This window comes from Cricetulus griseus (genome assembly GCF_003668045.3).
Source record: "Cricetulus griseus strain 17A/GY chromosome 1 unlocalized genomic scaffold, alternate assembly CriGri-PICRH-1.0 chr1_1, whole genome shotgun sequence".
NCBI classification, from domain to species: domain Eukaryota; kingdom Metazoa; phylum Chordata; class Mammalia; order Rodentia; family Cricetidae; genus Cricetulus; species Cricetulus griseus.
The window spans coordinates 76,918,960-76,937,161 of NW_023276807.1; the positions used below are offsets into that span (position 1 = coordinate 76,918,960).

At 40.6% G+C, this 18,202-nt stretch overlaps 1 protein-coding gene across 1 annotated transcript in view; it reads left to right on the plus strand.

Annotated features, from left to right (window-relative positions):
- The first annotated feature begins 10,919 nt into the window (after window positions 1-10,919).
- The window catches only part of CUNH2orf73 (chromosome unknown C2orf73 homolog), a 36,267-nt gene continuing 28,984 nt past the window's right edge, over window positions 10,920-18,202 (plus strand). Inside the window, exon 1 of the mRNA XM_027388225.2 lies at window positions 10,920-10,942. Coding sequence (XP_027244026.1) covers window positions 10,920-10,942 — 23 coding nt within the window. The remainder of the gene's footprint in view (window positions 10,943-18,202) is intronic.

An 18,202-nucleotide genomic window follows, 5' to 3' on the forward strand; every position in this document is an offset into this window, starting at 1 on the left:
ATATTAATTTTAACAGGAAGAGATTTGGTTTTGTGGTTTTATACAGTTTAACAAATATATCACTAAAGTAGAAAATACAATCAGGTGAATTTAAGTTGAACTGAATGAAAGATTTAGCATTAGACTTTTAGGAAGTAGAGGGGTCATACAATAAATACTTCTGATTTGTCTATGATCTCTTTCTTATTAGCCCTCCCATACCAATTTGTTACAATTTAGCAACAGTAAAGAGTCTCTTCTTGGGCCCTGTTAGGGCTTACAGTATTCAATGTGCATAACACATCTGAGGTATCAGCATACTCTATTTAGGCTGTAGATTAACTCTGATTAAAAAAGGAATGTCAACACTCCATCATTTTATTGTTTCACCAGTAGTTTAAAAGCAGAGTGGGGGAAATTTGTGCTATTCTCAAATGTCAGCAAAATAGATCTGGGTAACACTTTCTGTTCTGAGCTCTCAATCCACAGCACAACATAGGAATTTAACTCAGTATGTGTGTTCATGGACATCACTGCCATCCAAGCATGAAGAGTCTATAAATGGGAGTTAAATTCTGCCTCACACACACTTTAGAACTAACAATGTCACTGCATTTTCTACCCATGTGCAAAGACAAATTTTCAGTATATGAAATATTCATACAAATAAATATTGAAACATCTCTTGAAAATGTCAAAATGGATCATTTTGTTGCTAATTGTGTTTTTACAAAGCACAATGGTCATTGTTTTTAAGGGGACTCAAATACTGGCTATCCCTGAGTAGCCGACAATTTAAAAATAAGTCATTAATAGGTACATCTCAAGTAAAACTCCAAGGTAACAAATAAACAATGCTATAGACTGCCATTAGTGTGGCATAAATCTTAAGGCATTGCCTTGCTATCTGGGGGAATGGTCTGATGTGTTCTTCTCCCTAATTCTGTCCCTATGAATAAGGTCCCCTAGCCAAACATTCCTCCTTATCAAAGGACTGGATGAGTACAGGCTTCGGCTCCTAGCCAGCCTGCAAAGTCACTCAAACAAGCTAACCACGTCTTCTATTAGAAACCTGGAGTCACACTCAGTCCTGATTTCCACAGCCTCTGGTTTTTCACCCTGTTTTCACATACAACCCTCAAGTAGTGTCCTCTTCCACACCACTACTAGGATATATGGCTATAAATCGGGCCAGTCTCATCTACCCAGTGCCTGTATGGCATGTTTGGCTATCCCTATAACTCCACAGCAAGAATCTCTCACTCATCAATGGGGGGGGGGGGGAGAGACATAGGCCATTCTAATCAGGGTTTATCTCTTCATATTGTAAAAAGTTTAAGGAAGGGATTCATAGAGTCTGCTTACAAAGCTTTTATAAAGTAGGTTAGATGGAATGGAGACTGGTACTAGGGAGACTGCATGTGGATTCTGTCTCCTTTCTAGAATTCTTTGCGGAAGGATTATATAAACCAGAAATTACAGTAAAACAGCAAACAAAGCTCCGATTCCTTAGCTGGTCAAGAAGGTAGTTCAAGAATAAAGATCCAGATGAAAAGGAGATGACAGAATCTGAGTTAGGGTAAGAGAGCAGAATGAACTGTCTACTTGTCTCTTGTGACCTGTGCTGTCCTCCAGAACTCTAGCTGCTTGATTACAGCTCCCTGATGACAGCAGTAGACAAAGCTAAGGTTGTGAGGCCAACTGGGACAGGCTGTAGGTCTGGACCCTATTTTTTAATTAGATTATTTGGTTTGTTGATGTCTAGTTTCTTGAGTTCTTTATATATTTTAGAAATCAGTTCTCTGACAAATGTGGGGCTGGTGAAAATCTTTTCCCATTCTGTAGAGAGCCATTTTGACCGTGTCCTTTGCCTTACAGAAGCTTCTCAGTTTCAGGAGGTCCCATTTATTAATGGTTGCTCTCAGTATATGTACTACTGGTATTCTATTCAGAAAGTTGTCTCCTGGGCTATTACCCACTTCCTCTTCTGTCAGGTTCATTGTAACTGAATTTAGGTTGAGGTCTTTAGTCCACTTGGACTTGAGTTTTGTACAGAGAGATAAATATGGATCTATTTGCATTTTTCTACATGCCTACATACAGTTACATCATCATCCATAGCCATCAGGAAAATGTAAATCCATCTTACACCTGTGAGAATGGGTAAGATCAAAAACACAAATGAGTTTATGCTGCAGAGGGTGTGGAGTAAGGCGAACTCTTCCCCATTGCTGGTGGGAGTGCAAACTTGTAGATAAGAATATGTGGTACATTTACACAATGGATTATTACTCAGCTGTTGAAAATGATAGCATTATGAAATTTGCAGGCAAATGGATAGAACTAGGAAAAATCATCCTGAGTGAGGTAACCCAGACTCAGAAGGACAAACATGGTACTTATTCACTTATAAGTGGACATTAGCTTTAAAGGATAACCATGCTACAATCCACAGACCCAGAGATGCTAGGTAACAAAGATGGTTCAAGTGGGGATGTATGGATCTCCCTGGGAAGGAGAAATAGAAGAGAAGTCCTGGTTGGACTGGGGGCAGATGAACATGGGAACTTAAGAGTTGGATTGGGGAATGGGCAGATGGGAGAGTGTTGAGAGATGACTGGAAAAGGGAGCTTTCTGGGGTCCTGTAGAAGCTTGATACAAGAGAAACTCCTACAAGTCTACAAAGATAGCCTAGCTAAGACTCCTGGGAACAGTGAATACATAGCCTGAACTGGCCATCCCTGTGATCCGATTGGTGACTTTCCCAATTGTCATCAGAGAGCCTTCAACTAGTAACACTTGAGTAGCTTGGTCTACCTATGGGACTCTTGGCAATGGGAGCAGGGGCTGTCCCTGTTGCCTTGGCTCTGGGAACCTATTTCTCATGCTGGATTGCCTTGTTCAGCCTGAATACAGGAGGAGGTGCTTGGTCTTACAGCAACTTGATATGTCATGTTTGATGATGCCCATGGGAGACTTGCCCCTTTCTGAGCAAATATGGAGGAAAGGTGGGCTTTCCTGAGAATATGAGTTCAAGGCAGAAGAGGTTGAACCACACAGCCAGGCAAGAAAAAAAGATATGGCCTGAGGGAGAACGAACTTTTTCCCCCTACCACCAAAGCCTTGGGATATCTAGTAACAAAAATACCTTGAGGAAATTCAGAAATAGGGAGATACCAGAAGGCTAGTAAAAAAAAGAGAGTGTTGTGTAAAACTTCATTAATTCAGGAAGTAGCCACTGAGGCCAGTACTATGCCTGGAGCTGGGCCTAGCAGGAAGGAAAGAGACCCTTGAAGCTTTCAAAACATATTTTGATAATAGTAGATAGTGGAGAATGATGAATGATCCCCTACTATTTTCCAGATAGCACACGGGGACCATCATGCCCGTGAGATACCTCTCTGAGGTAAGGTCTACAGTTGGTATCAACTAAAAGACAGATAAGGAATTGCCTAAAAGACATTTTTCAAAGCACCAGCCTGTAACCACCATGCTAAACGAGAAGCAAGGAGGAGCATTAAAAGCACAGAGCAAGGTTTGTGTTCATTTGTATTCAGTTCAAGGGAAAAAAATGTACTGCATTTAAGCAAAATAACCATAAACTTTTCAGATAAACTAAAAATAAAAAGTTTGCAAACAGCAGTAATCATAGATTATAGCACAAATCTCAAATTACCAAACATGAACAAAAATGATAGACGTTTGTGCTACAACCTTGTGAATTATGCCTAAAATAAAATTATATGCCCTCCCTGTATTTCAAGTGACTTCCAGCATTGGTTAGGAAAGTGATATACTTAGAATCAGTATATCTCTCTACTTTGTTCTTGTCCAAACTAATGAAACCCACATTGAAGTTAAAAGTCTAAAATAAGTTATTTGGTTCTATCTTCTATATGACTCAGGATCATATTTAGAGAGGTAAATATGAGTCTGAAGTAGATTATATTGGGAGGGGACTGTACTCAGTCTAAGATTCTTATAGAGATGATACTAGTTTAAAATTAGGATTAATAACATATAGAACCTAAATTATGAACATAAGCAAATGCTAATTTTGCAGGACAGTTGCCTGTCAAAGTGTGCATTGACAGACATAGTATTTTGCCCATGGGGAGCCTTTCCTGTGAGGTTCTGCTCAGAAGTAAGAGAGCAGAACACTAGCACACCCTACGTCAGACTGAATACTGTGGACTTGCAAAGGCCAGCTTTGTTCTACAGCATTGTCTTCCCAGGGAAAGTGTAGCTATCTTCAGGAGTTCAGCTGGACCTGCTCACAAAAGATCATCACAGCATTTCTTGCTGAATATTGACACACTGTCCTAGAAGGCGGGTGTGGGGAGGGTCATGGGACTGGACCCAAGCATTCAGCCTCTCTCTCCTCCCAACCAGTTACATATGCAATTCATCCCTAATTGCTCACGGTCTGGAGAGGGGGTCAGAGTACATAGGCTGGGAAGAACTAGAGAGGACAGTTCCATCTAGGTGGCCATGTGGGAATCCTCATCCATGCTAGGTACAGTCCACATAGCTGCTTTAGCCTGTAACCCCTCACCCATTGCTCTGTAAGTATAAAGATCTCATTGTTTCCCCCAGGGTGAAATTTGTTCAGTTTGTCTGTCCTTGGGACCTTGGGGAGAGGGGTGAATGTTGCTTACATCTCCTCCAGGAAAGGAACTTTAGCAACAATTTCACAAAGGTCTTTCCTGTGGAATTATTTCCTTAACTCTGCTCAGGCAGGCAGGGTAAATGATGGTGCCCAGTGGAACAGGAAAGCCAAAGAAGCTCAGAGGGCTCAACTTTGCCAAGGGTTTCAGGAATAGCAAACAGAAAGGCAGTCTGAATTAGCATTTCCAGCAGGGAACAGCACACCCTCCTTCACTGTGACAAAGCTTTCCCTACAGACCCCATCTGACCATCCCTGACACAGGAGGAGCAAGAACTGTCTGTGATGCTCCCCAGAGCTATTCCTTGAGTGACAAAAAGAAAAAAAAGCATCAAAACACTAGGACTTCTTTTTTGAGATTTCTTTTCCTGAATCTTATAGCCAATCATTAAATCCTCATGGGTTGGCAGAGAAAGCAGCAAAAGAAGGGGAACTTAAATTGGGTTTGCCTCAGGCTTATTCTAAGAGGATTAAAATCATGGTTGAGTTTCCAAACTCAGGAGAAGCTTGCAAATGCTGCAGTAATTAACTTCAACCTGAACACAAATTCCATTACAACTCTATAAAGGAGGAAGGGTAGGCTAGAATAATAGTATAAAAGACTCATGGAAGCTTAATTTGTAAAACTATTTTGAAAAGAATGGCATTCGTCTAGGAGGTATCAGAGGTAAACTAAACTATTAATCAAGAGTTTCTCTTTTTCTTCTCAAAGCTCTCAACTGGAATTCTTTTTCAGGCATGCTCAGACTTTTAGATTTTTTTTTTTTTCGTAACGGAATCTTAAGTTGTCTCTCAAACTTGTGCTACAGAAGAAGAGTATCTACCCACCCATATCAAAACAGTCACACTGTTCAACAGCTCAGTAGCAGTCTCAAACGGTGGCACCGTGTAAATCACAAACTGCTGTCATGGCCTTTGCAATTACATGCTTTTTCTTGCATCTTTATTGTTTCTGTTCAGCTGACCATGGCACCTGTACCTGTGCCAGAGCTCATTGTGAGTGGTGACTTTCCACAAGTGGCTGCAGCACACTTAATCCTTTGTACCTGTCACCAAATAACCGTCATTCCCCACTAGCATGGCCTTTGGGCCTCGGTCTTCTCGCCATCCTGCCACACAGTTTGATTTTAATTGTTCTAACTCTGTGGTTAACATTACTTGATCTAAAACTTAATCTCACAACACAGTGCTCCTAATCTTTCCAATGTAGTCCTCAGGAGGAAAGCCTTGTTCAGGGTATCGTGTGCCGTTGATTGTTACTTCCGTGGTTTAAAGCAAAAGGTGGACCAGAGTACAGGGGAGGCAGTGAGGTCTAAAAGGGAAAAAAAACAAAACAAAAAAAAAAAAAAACTGATGCACAAGCAAATTGTGATTGCTTCACTTTCTAGCTGGGCACCTTCAGATAAGGTTAAAGATGGTAAGGGCTGCAGGAGAAATACTTGTTAGTGTTTATTTGGGGTTTTGTTGGAGTTTGAGGTGTAGTTTTAAAAAAATATTTTTGTAACATTTTATTGTGGATGTGTTTGTATGCACCCAGGCATGTGCTGTGGTATGTATGTGAAAGTCAGAGGACAATTTGGGGGAGTCTGTTCACTCCTTTCACCATATGGGTTGCAGGGATCAAACTCAGGTTCTCAGGCTTGGCAGCAAGAGCCTCCACCTGGTGAGCCATCTGGCCAGCTTCTTTATTATTTTGAGACAGACTCTCACTCTGTCACCTGTAGAGTCCAGGCTAGCCTGGAACTGGTTTTCCCACATGACCTCGGCTTCCCAGCATGGCAGCTAGTATTTTGAATGCTGCATCCTCACTCTGGCTTCTGGGCCTCTTTTGTGTCAGGTGTCATAAAAACATCATACACCAACCAACCCTACAAGGTCTTTTACTACCTTTCGTTGTTTAATTAGTTTATTTTTTTATCTTGTTAATGGGTAAACACTCTACCCCTAGCCCTTGATGATTGATTGATTGATGTGAAGGTGGGAGGGGGCGAGGGGGTTGAGACAGGGTTTCTCTGTGTAGCCTGGCTGTCCTTGAACTAGCTCTGTAGACCAGAGATCAAGGCTTTTTAGTATAGAGAGTTCTTTTCTAGGCCCTGAGGTCTCAGATGAATAAATTAAAGCCTCACAGTCCTGTAAGAATGGGTTAGAATACAGAAGTCGCTCAGTAATTAGACAACAAAGCACTGTAACTGACATGAGGAAGATAATTATGCCTTTGAAATTCTTCAGCTATACAGGAAAAACAGCCTTAAAAAGAAACTAGGAAAAGTAGAATACCTTCAAAACCTCAGTGATTCCTAACCTCTTTCCTCAAAAGTCCAGGTATGGTCATTCATTTTCCCAATCCTTAACGACAGTGGTACCTAAAGGCCTTTCCCTGTTCTGCTCATCAGAGACCAATTTTTATTATTTTGTACCTGGGTTATTTATAGCATCTATAGAGGTAATTGTAGTTGGGATTATTTTTAAATGAACTTTGAGTCATGAAATCATAGAAGTAGCTAGAACCATCCTGGTTTATAAAACGCAGGTTTCTTTTCTGACTGCAATGAATTTCCAAACAAGTGGCTTCTAGCAATTACTTTCACAGTAACTCATGCATTGTAGTTGTCATTTCTGGAGAGTTTATAAAATATTTTAGGCTTTGTTTATATATCTACATGCCTATCATGCAAACATTCTTATGCCAGAAGTGATCTATTTTGCAGGAGAAGTCGACTTTTAAGAAATGTAACATCACATATATGCTTGTTTCATAATAATGTCAGTCTTAAGAGCATGACAGAAATTATTTAGCTTTGAACTTGATCCAGAGGAAGATTCAGGGACCCTTTCCTACCTGTTACTCATTTGAGCCCATCTGCTCTCAAAGATAAGCTACCCTATCATTTCTTATTCCCGTTGCCTTAAAATTAGTCTGTTTTTGTAAGAGTTTCTCTGTCCCTCCCCATCCCACATCTGCTTTGAAATAATCACATAGAGGCTTAATATTAATTACAAATTGTTTGGCCTGTAGCTCAGGCTTATTACTAACAACCTCTAACAACTTTAATTAACCCATTTCTATTCATCTACATTTTGCCACGTGCCTTTGTGGCTTTACCTGTTCTCTAGCATCTGGCTTCTCTAGAAGCTGGTTGGTTTCTCCCTGACTCTGCCCTTCTCCTCTCTATATCTTTAGTTTGGCTTACTTGCCTGGCCGTATTCTGCCTTGTTATAGGCCAAAGCAGCTTCTTTATTAACCATGAGAAGAATGCATTTTCACAGCGTACAGAAGGATTATCCCACTGCATATTTTGGTCACAACACTCTTATAGTCCAAGTAAATGAAGTAAACATGGGGTGATGCACACACTTTTTTACATTTTCCATATCACTAATCATAAATATAGGAAGAATACTGACAGCTAGCTTTTTAATGAGTGTCACCATTTGCTTTGCCAAGTTCTATACCATGTGTGTATGAGGCAAATAAATTATCTGGCTTTTGAAAATAGGATTCAGGCTAGCTATTGTTTGGGGCAAGCATTTGAGACCCTGCCCTGTACCACAGCACATTGCTGTAGAAAAGGAAGTGTGTCTCCCTCAGCTGCAGTTTTAATATAGGGATTCGACACTGCATCATTCAATAATTTTAGCCCTTTGTAATGGTTCAAAAATTATCGACAATTTTCTGTATCTCTAACATTGTGGGTGAGCAATTCTACCTCCTTTAATCCCTCACATATGCTGTTAGTCCTGGTACTTTTAATTCGACAATACTTGTAAATAGATGACTTTGGATTATTCTTTGTTGAAAATTATCTCCTATCCCAAATGATACATCTATCATTTAGGCCAATGGTCATGGATTTTCAAAGACACAAATTTCCAGAAGAATCACAGTATTTTTGCATCTAGAAAAGATTGTAAGAATGATAATCTGGTTACCTCTGTTTTTATAATTGAGACTCTACAGCATATAGAACAAAGTCAAATAGTGATGAGGAACAACCACTAATAGCAGTTCAGTACTTTCTGTATAAAAAGTCAATAATTATCAAATCCATAATGTGCAATGCCCTAGAGAAAACACCGAGGATAGCTGGAGTATTGTATTATCATCAACACTGAAGTGTAATTCCCATATCTGTCAATTAATTAATATAATGCTGTTATATATCATTGCAGCTTTGTTGTCAAAGTTTTCCTATCTGAATAGTTTAAATCTCTAAGATTGTGACTACCTTGTGGTAGGCATGGTTTATTTAATTAAAAAAAAAAAAACTTTTCATATGGTGGTCCTGGGAAGATGGCTCAGTGTGCAGGAGTGCTTCCTGTGTAAACAAAGGACCCAAGTTCAAATCCCTAGCACCCATGGATGCATACTCCTGTATCCACAGTGTGTGTGTGTGTGTGTGTGTGTGTGTGTGTGTGTGTGTGTGTAGGGATAGAGACTGGCAGATCCTGGGAGCCCTCTGGCCAGCCAACTCCCAAATCAGTGAGGTTCTTCTTTCTCAATGAGAGATCCTGTTTCAAGGCAATAAACCAGGAGGGCATGGTAGAGGAAGACCCATGGCATGCTTCTCTGGCTTCTGCTTGTGAATGCAAGGTGACACCCACCCACCCATACACAGTTTGCTTAGTTTTAGACTCTATATTGATCACACAAGTCCCTGGTACCTCCCCACCCTATTTTTTCTCAGCCCCACATGTTTGTCCTCTAGACAGTTTTATTTCTACTTTCATTTTATACATATATGGTTTTGTGCAACTGTATAAAATATAGGAACCACAAATGAGAGAAAATGCATAATTTTTGTCTGAGACTGGCTTAATTCACTTACTATATCTCTACTTGCATCCGTTTTCCTGCAAACAACATAACTTCATTCTTTTTAGGACTGAAAAGTTCACTTGGTGCCACATACAGGTCACATGGCTCGATAAAGCAATGGTAGCTAATGGTAGCTATTAAACCTTCTATACTAGGTGTTTCCAGATAATGTGTATGAAGAACTTCAGGCTCCAAGATACTAAATGTCTTCCTTAAGGGCAAGCTAGTAATAGAGGGATCCACAACACAAATACCCGCGGCTCCCAGGGCCTATATATACCTAGTCAGTATGATGGTTACGATAAAACTAGGTGTCTCCATGTGGATGCGAATGCCTGGCTCAGCCAACAGTCACTATGACCGCTCCCTTCCTAGCTTTCCAGTTCTCCAACCTGCTTTCCTCATATTTGCTTACCCACCTGCTCCCTCCTCCAGAAACACACACATATTCACTCTCTCTCCCTGCTTTTTAACAACACAGTTCACACTCAAGTACGTAGGTTGCAGAATGTCAAATCTATCCAAAATCTATTTCCCTAAGTCTGTCAGGTCTTTAGGACATGCGTACCAAGGTCTGGGGTCAGTCTCCACTAGCTCACATCTGTCCCAGGAGAATATAAACACGCAGACTGACTTTGGCTTCCCCTGATACACACACCTCATTCACAGAAGAGCTCAGTTCAACAGAGACCTCTCTAATCCATTTCCTTTCCTAAGCAGGAAAACACTCCAGTTATCACATGTGCCAAAGACATTTGGCTCTGGTAGTGGAAACTGGGAAGCAATGGTAAAAATGAAGTAAGAAATTCCAGGGCCAAGGTGAACATCAAGTCTTGCTCTTTGTGGGAAGTGCAGGCTCACAAGCTCCACTCTGCGGAAACCTGCAGTCCCCTGAACCCACCCTGAACCCCACGCTGACAGAGCAGATGCACGCACCACAGGGAACCTCATTTGCAGAGGAGAGGTCCTTTGTTCTATTTTAAAGCTCGCCACAGGTCTGGCGACAGAGATTCTGTCAGAAACCACGGTAAAGCGGCAGCCAAGCTTCCCCAGGGAATCAGGACTTGCACAGTGCAGAATGGCTCAGGGAAAGCAAAGTTTCCCAGGCAGCCGGGGTGGCCTGAAAGCCATCCTCGCTCACTCTTCAAGACCAGCCTGGTCCCCGCTAGGCTGGCTCTACATGGCTCTAGGATTGGCTAAATTCAAACTCATTGTCCAACCTGAGGCAGGGAATAGGAACAAGAGATTCCGGGCCAGCCACGCCCGACGGCGACCGCCCAACTGAGCTCCCTTACTGCGCCTGCGCACAGGTTCCCAGCCTCTTGCAGCTTTTCCCTGCGGCGGCAGTCGCTTAGCAACACTGGAGTCACAGTGGCCAGGCTCTGAAGCCTTTCTCCCGCAGGGGTCAGTGTTCTTTCCTAACATTCCTGGCTATCACGTGCCAGGCTGGAGGGGGCCATGGAGGGAGAGGAGAAGCAGCAGTAAGTGCCAGGGTTCAACTTCCCGTTTCCCTTCTGAAAACCATTCTCCTTCTTGCAAAACGTTAAGTGAGATCCAAGGAGTGTCTCAGCACCTATGATCTAGGCCACATACTTCATCCAATAGGTTCCCCACGCTGCTTTCCAGGAGTTGTGATTACAGTATTTTTTAATGTTTGTTTTTGTTTTTGTTTCCGAGACAGGGTTTCTCTGTGGCTTTGGAGGCTGTCCTGGAACTAGCTCTTGTAGACCAGGCTGGTCTCGAACTCACAGAGATCCGCCTGCCTCTGCCTCCCGAGTGCTGGGATTAAAGGCGTGTACCACCACCGCCCAGCTTGTTGTTGTTTTTAATGCACCGTTTACTGAGCACATACTGTGTGCCAGGGACTTTACGCGCATCACCTGGTCTAAGATTCTTGAGGCCATCTTGAAATAATTACTCCTTACACCCCACATTTAACACATCAGCAAATTCTGTGGACTTTAGTTTTGAAATTAGCCAGACTCTAATGCTGCTCATCACTTCCTCTCTTGTCCTCACCCAGTGTCAGGCACCAGTTTCTCCTGGTTGTGGGCATCACTTTGCTTCCCTAGACTCTCTGAAGCCTTCTCAACATGGCCTCTTAAAATAATGTTTTGCACAGGGCGCTGTGTGCTGCCTTCACAAGCTACTGCCTCCTCTTTACCGAACCCCTGCCTCACTCCCACAGGGCTTTGTTCCAACATGCAGCGAGCTCACTTGCAAGTCATCTGTGGTGATCCTCGGATGATACACAGACAAGCATCAGCATCAGCTAAGAATGTGTAGAAATGAAAACTCTCAGGGTCTCCTCACACCAAACACACTGAATGGGAAACTCTGGGACTCCAAAAATCTGCTATTTAACAAGGCCTTCAGGTGGTGACCTGTACTTTGGAGGTAGTATAGACAGTAGGAGTGATGTTGTGTGAAGGGTACCCACTTCCAAAGGGCTATTTTTGTTGTTAGAACGGTGGTTCTTACTGTGGGTCAGATAGAGAACTAGTTGAAACAAGTCCCTAGGAACAAGCCTCTAAGATTACTAGTGTAAATTAAACCTACAGATCCCTATGTTTGACAAGGTCACCACTGATACCAGTGCTGTTACTTCAGAGATGATACTTTATATCCTAAGGATGGATACATTTCTGATAGAGTTCTGACCGTTAAGGTTGGCTCTGCTGGAATGTTCTTTCCTCAAATATCCACTTAGTTGTGCCCATTCCTCCCTTTTTTCAATTACCACTTTCACAATACAGCCCCACCCTACCTAAATATGTAGTCTCTCCTCTCACACATATGCATGCCTTTTCCTCTTTGGGTAGTGTCCTTAGCATCTGACACCATCTAACAGACTGTGTTTGCCTCTGTCTGTTTTATTTCACTAGAATATAAGCCCCATGAAGACATGAATTTCATCTGTTCTGTCCTGTTACATACATCCTCAGTACCTCATGCAGCACCGTCATGTAAACTCCTATTGAGTGATTTAGCTTTATTCTTCCTTTCACATTCTTCACAATAGCTACTGTTCTTTCATATAAATAAAGGTATGAAACCTCAGATAGTAAATGTCAGAGTTGGGAGTTCTGATCCAAGCCTAACTGCTTCAGAGCCTATTAGTGTTTTTGTTCTTTTGTTATTGTTTGCATTCCTAATATAGAACCCAGGGTATTAGGCACATCAGTGTTTTATTTATATTTTCCTTCTACAAAGATGTTACTACAGAATCATGTACTTCACACTTATTTGTTATCTATAGTCATTCACACCATGAAATGCAGAACTCAGTAAATGCACATGTAAGTCAACACCCATAGGCCTTTCCCTCAAGGATCTAATTCTTACGCAACTGTGTTGGTGGGTTACAACTATGAGAAACAGATGGAGAAAACTGATGCCAAGAAGTTCACAGTGATAAATTAACTAACTGGAAAGTCACAATTTTTAAATAAATATGCATCTCTGGGAATGTACTAGAAATGTCTTGGAAGTCATTTATACTTTTCCAGTGATCAGTTTTTCTAAATCTTTTGCAGAGAGGCATTTTTGTTATGAAGCAAGGAACTAAAATCACAAAGAATCTGAGTAGTGTTTTTATGTGGGATGGAGTGAAAGTTAAGGGTGTACAGCTAAAATAGAGCTAGAATGGAAAACGATTCTAGTACATTCACCTGAAATATGTAAACAGTGCAACACAAACCTTAACTGGACAGGACACTCCTTAGGAGTCAGGCAAACAGTGACCAATAAAATAGTTCCCGTTGCATAGAACTTACTGACTAATAAAGGCATTTCTGGTTCTTATTAAAAACAAAGAACTAGATGCATGCAATTTGAGATATAATAAGTACCTTGGAAAGGATGTACAAGCCCTGCGTGATCATGGGAAGTGACTTTTCAGATGCTCTGGAGGAGCTAAGAAAGTGGTGCTGGATAAGGAAGAGCAGGAGCCTGGCGCCCTGAGGAGAAGAGAGAACAGAGAACAGGGACAAAGACTCCCGGGATGAGATTGAAGAGATTAGTTGGCTCACTAGCTATAATCAGCCCACCAGATTTTATTGTAAATGCAATGGAAAGCATTTGCAGTTTTAAATCGAAAACTGACACAAGAGAAATGATGGGCTCACTTTGATTTGAAGTGAAGTAGGGGGTATATTTTAAGAGCTGTGTATTAAGCAAAGTATAACTACCCATTTTCCACTATAAATCTGGAATCGTTGTTGTAATAATGTGTAGTTGGTCTTTCTCTTTTGACTTCCAGCCCCCAGATAATGACATGGAGACTTCTTACTAATTACGAAAGCTTGGCCTTTAGCTTAGGCTTGTTCCCAACTAGCTCTTATAACTTAAATTAACCTATTTCTATTTATCTACATCTGCCACATGCTCTTTATCTCTCTTCAGTACTGTGCATCCAACTCCCTCCATGTGTCACTGGCATCTCCGGCCACACCTAGATTCATCCAAAGTTCCTCTCTCTCCCTGGAAGCCTCACCTATTCAGCTCTTATTGAACCCATCAGAAGGTGCCTTGGCAGAGACATGTCTTCCCAGTGTTCAAAAGGATTATCCCACAACAATAAAGTTTTTTTATTTTTTTGAGAATTCCATGCAATGCAGTTTGATCATCTTCTCCTTTCCTCAATGACTGCCATACCCACCCTCACCTTCCTGTCTACACAACTCCATATTCTCTCACTCTATTTCTTTTCTTCTCTCTTTTTAACCCATTGAATCCCATTCATGTTACCCAAAGACTCTTGAGTGTGGGGCCTGCCCTGAAGCCTGGTCACACCATTAAAAAAGAAACAAGCAAAAACGTGATTCTTTAATCCTGGCAGCTATTAAGATACCAAAGCTCCTTAGCTAGAGGTAGGATTTTGTGCCCCTCTAACCTCTTCCATGCTGGGATTTGCCTGGATTGAGTTTGCACAGGTCTTGTGCATGCAGTCACAATCACTGTGAGTTCATAAGTGCAACTCTCCTGTTATGGAAAGGAAACACTGCTTGTAGTCATCCAACACTTCTGGCTGATAAAAATCTTTCCTCATTCCTGTGAAGATCCCTGAGCCTGGAGTGGAAGGGTCTGGTATAGATGTCCATTTAGTGTTAAGTATTTGGCAGGCTCTTATTCTCTGCAAGTTGACCAATTGTGAGCCTCTGTTTAAATTGCCAGCAATTGCAGGAAATATCTTCTCTGATGAGAGATGCACAGATCTATGGATATAGCAGTTAACTAGGAATAATTTTAAATTACGTCCATTTAGCAAAATAATAGGTTCTCCCAGGGCCTATGATGTATCTAGTCACATGTTCTTGGCTCCATTAATTGTGCCAGGTATGGGTTCTGTTTCTTGGAATGGACATTAAATCCAATCAAAAGTGGTCAGTTACTCCTTATATTAGTTATTTTTCTATTGCTATGACAAAACACAAAGGTAACTTATACAAGAAAGCATTTAATTACAGTTTCAGTGGGTTAGAATCATTGATGGCAGAGCAAAGGCATGGCAGCAGGAACAGCTGAGAATTCATACCCGTCCCAGAAGGCAAAACAGGAGCACACTGGGAATGGAACAAGTCTTTTTAATCCTCCAAGACTGCCCCCAGTAATATACCTTCTCCAACAACACTACACCTTGTATCCTTTCCAAACAGTTCCGACCGACCATCGACCAAACATATGAGCCTATTGGAGTCATTTGCATTCAAACTCCTATAATGTTTATGCCCTTGAACCTGTGGGTATATCTTAACAAGACAGTCATTATTATAGCTCATAGAGTTAGCAATGGTGTAATATTGAGGGTTACTTTTCTCCTCTAGTAGTGTGCATAGCACCTTCCAGTGCTACAAAGGCTAGCCAGTAGAGACAAAGCTTCCAATTCAATACTAAATTTATTTCTCTGTTTTGTGACTCAATTATGTGATGTCTTGAGCAATAGGGTCTTACCATAAAGTTCTGGAGGACAAAAATAGTCATGGCAATGACCTAAAATATTTGGGGGTCTATGCAATATCACTGGCCAAAAAATAAATAAAAAAGAGATAATCCATTACAGGAACTGGAATTTTCTTTGTTAGTATGTGACGTCTAGTTGGGGTATTGCTCTACCAAGGATGTTTTTGGAAGTGTGCTGGTTAGTTTTGAGAACTTGACACCAATAGATCCACTAAGGAAAAGAGTAACTTAACTAAGGAATTGCCTCCATCAAGGTGGGTATGTCTATTGGGTATTTTCTTGATTAATGATTGATATAGGAGGTCCCAGCTCACTGTCAGTGGTGCCATCTTTGGGCAAGTGGTCCCAGTTGTATAAGAAATTAGACTGAGCACACTATGGAAAGCAAGCCAGTAAACAATTCCTCCATAGTCTCTGCTTCAGTTCCTGCCTCCAGGTTCCTGCTTGAGCTCCAGCCTTGGCTTCTTCCAGTGATGGACTATGATACATAAACTGAAATAAACTCTTTCTTCCCCAGATTGGTTTTAGTCAAAATGTCCTATTACATCAATACAAAAGCAAACTAATATAAGTAAGTAGGTGCCCATATATGGCTTTTCTGAAAGGCCTTTAGCCTTAGTTATACCTCCTCATGTTCTCACCTCTACTCTACCCTTTTATCCCCCACCTCATTTAATCCTTCCTGTTTTGCTATTCTTTTCCCCCTTAATTCACTGTATTCTGTCTTTCCCCTCCCCCACCAAGAAACATTTCTCTCTACCCCATGGACCCCATACTGATTTCGTAACCTCTAAGGATATTCCAAATAAAACATACATATCTAAAGATTCAAAGCTAGCATCCATCTATGAGAGACAATGTGCCATGTTTCTCTTTCTGGATCTGAATTACCCAACTCAGAATGATTGTTTCTATTTACATATATTTACCTGAAAGTTTCACTTCCCTTAACAATTGAAGAATATTCCACTGTATAAATTTACTACATTTCCAATTATCCGTTTATCAGTTGAAGGACATCTAAGCTATTTCCATTTCCTGGCTATTGTGAATAGAGGAGCACTGAACATGGATAAGCAGGTCATTCTGTATGATGTTAGCAAGTACTTAGTATGATATATGCCCAAGAATGGTAGAGCTGAATTATGTGGTAGATGTATTTCTCAGTTTTTGAGGAAGCTCTACAGTGATTTCCACAGTGGCTTCACCAGTTCCCATTCCCACCAGCAGTTAAGTGTTCCCTTCTCACTACGTCTACAACATCTCTCTTGTCATTTTTAAATCTTAGTTCTTCTGTCATTTTATTTTGTTCTTCTGTCATGCTATCTCAAAGATGTTTTAATTATCTAAGGATGTTGAACTATTTTTTTGAGATGTTTCTCAGTCATTTGTATTTCCTCTTTGGAGAACTGCTTACTTTCATGCCCTATTTTTAAATTGGGTTGTTCATTTTTTTCATGTTTAGTTCTTTTGTTTTTGTTTTTTGTTTTTTGTTTGTATTTTCTAGATAGTAATCCTTTGTCAGATTTGTAGCTGGTAAAGATTTCCCCCAATTCTGTAAGCTGCTTCTTTACTTGAATGATGGTGGCATTTTTGTTTCATGTCTTGTCTATCCCTCTTCTGTTCAAAAAGTCTTTTCTGTGCCAGTAAGTTCAAACCTATTGCCCACTTTCTCTTCTATCAGATCCAGGGAATTGGGTCTTACCTTAGTGTTCTGTATTCATTTGGAGTCGAGATTTGTGCAGAGTGAGAGAGAAGGATCTAGTTTTCTTCTATATGCTCTTATCCAATTTTACCAGCACATTTTTTTTTTTTGATGATGCTATTTTTCTTCAGTGTGTAAATTTGGCTTCTTTGTCAAAAATCAAGTGGCCATATATTGGATTTGTTGTGTGGGCTTATATTGGGGTCCTCAATTCTATTCCATAAACATGGGATATCTTTCCATCCTCTTAAGTTTCTTTCTTCAATATCTTAAAGACTTTATTATATAAGTCTTTTACTTCCTTAGATTTATTCATATATATTATTCTACACACACACACACACACACACACACACACACACACACACACACACCCTGTAGGTGAGTGGGATTGCCCCCATGTTTTTTTTTCTCAGTACAAACTGGAATTTCTGTTTGCATATAGGAAGGTTACTAATTTTTGTGTGTTAATCTTAAACGTATTCATCAACTTTAGAAGTCTTCTGGTGAAGTCTTGAGACTCTTTAGTGTATAGAATCATCTACAAATAAGGATACTTTGATTCTTTCTTTCATATTATCTTCTTTATCTCCTTTACATGTATTGTTGCTCTAGCTAAGACTTCAGGCCCTATGTTCAACAGGGATGGAGAGAATGATCATCCTTGTCATGTTTTTGATCTTAGTAGAAATGCTTTGTGTTTATCTCTAACTTGTTGTTGGTTGAGCTTGTTATATATTGCCTTTAATTTGTTGAGATTTGTGCCCATATCACTAGATTCTTCAAAAGGGAATTTGGAGAAGGGATTTTGAATTTTATCAAAAACATTTTCTGAATCCAATGAGATGATCATACGGAGTTTTTATCCTTGAGTTGTTTTATGTAGTGGATTACATGCACTTGTTTCCTATTATATTTTGCTTTTTTTGAAACAGGATCTCACTATGAGGTTGGCCTGGAACTCACTATGAAGACTGGACTGGTCTCAAACTCAGAGATCTGCTTACCTCTGCTTTCCTAAAGTCATTCACCATCATGATTTATGTGTGTTGAGCCATCCCTGCATCTCTGGAAT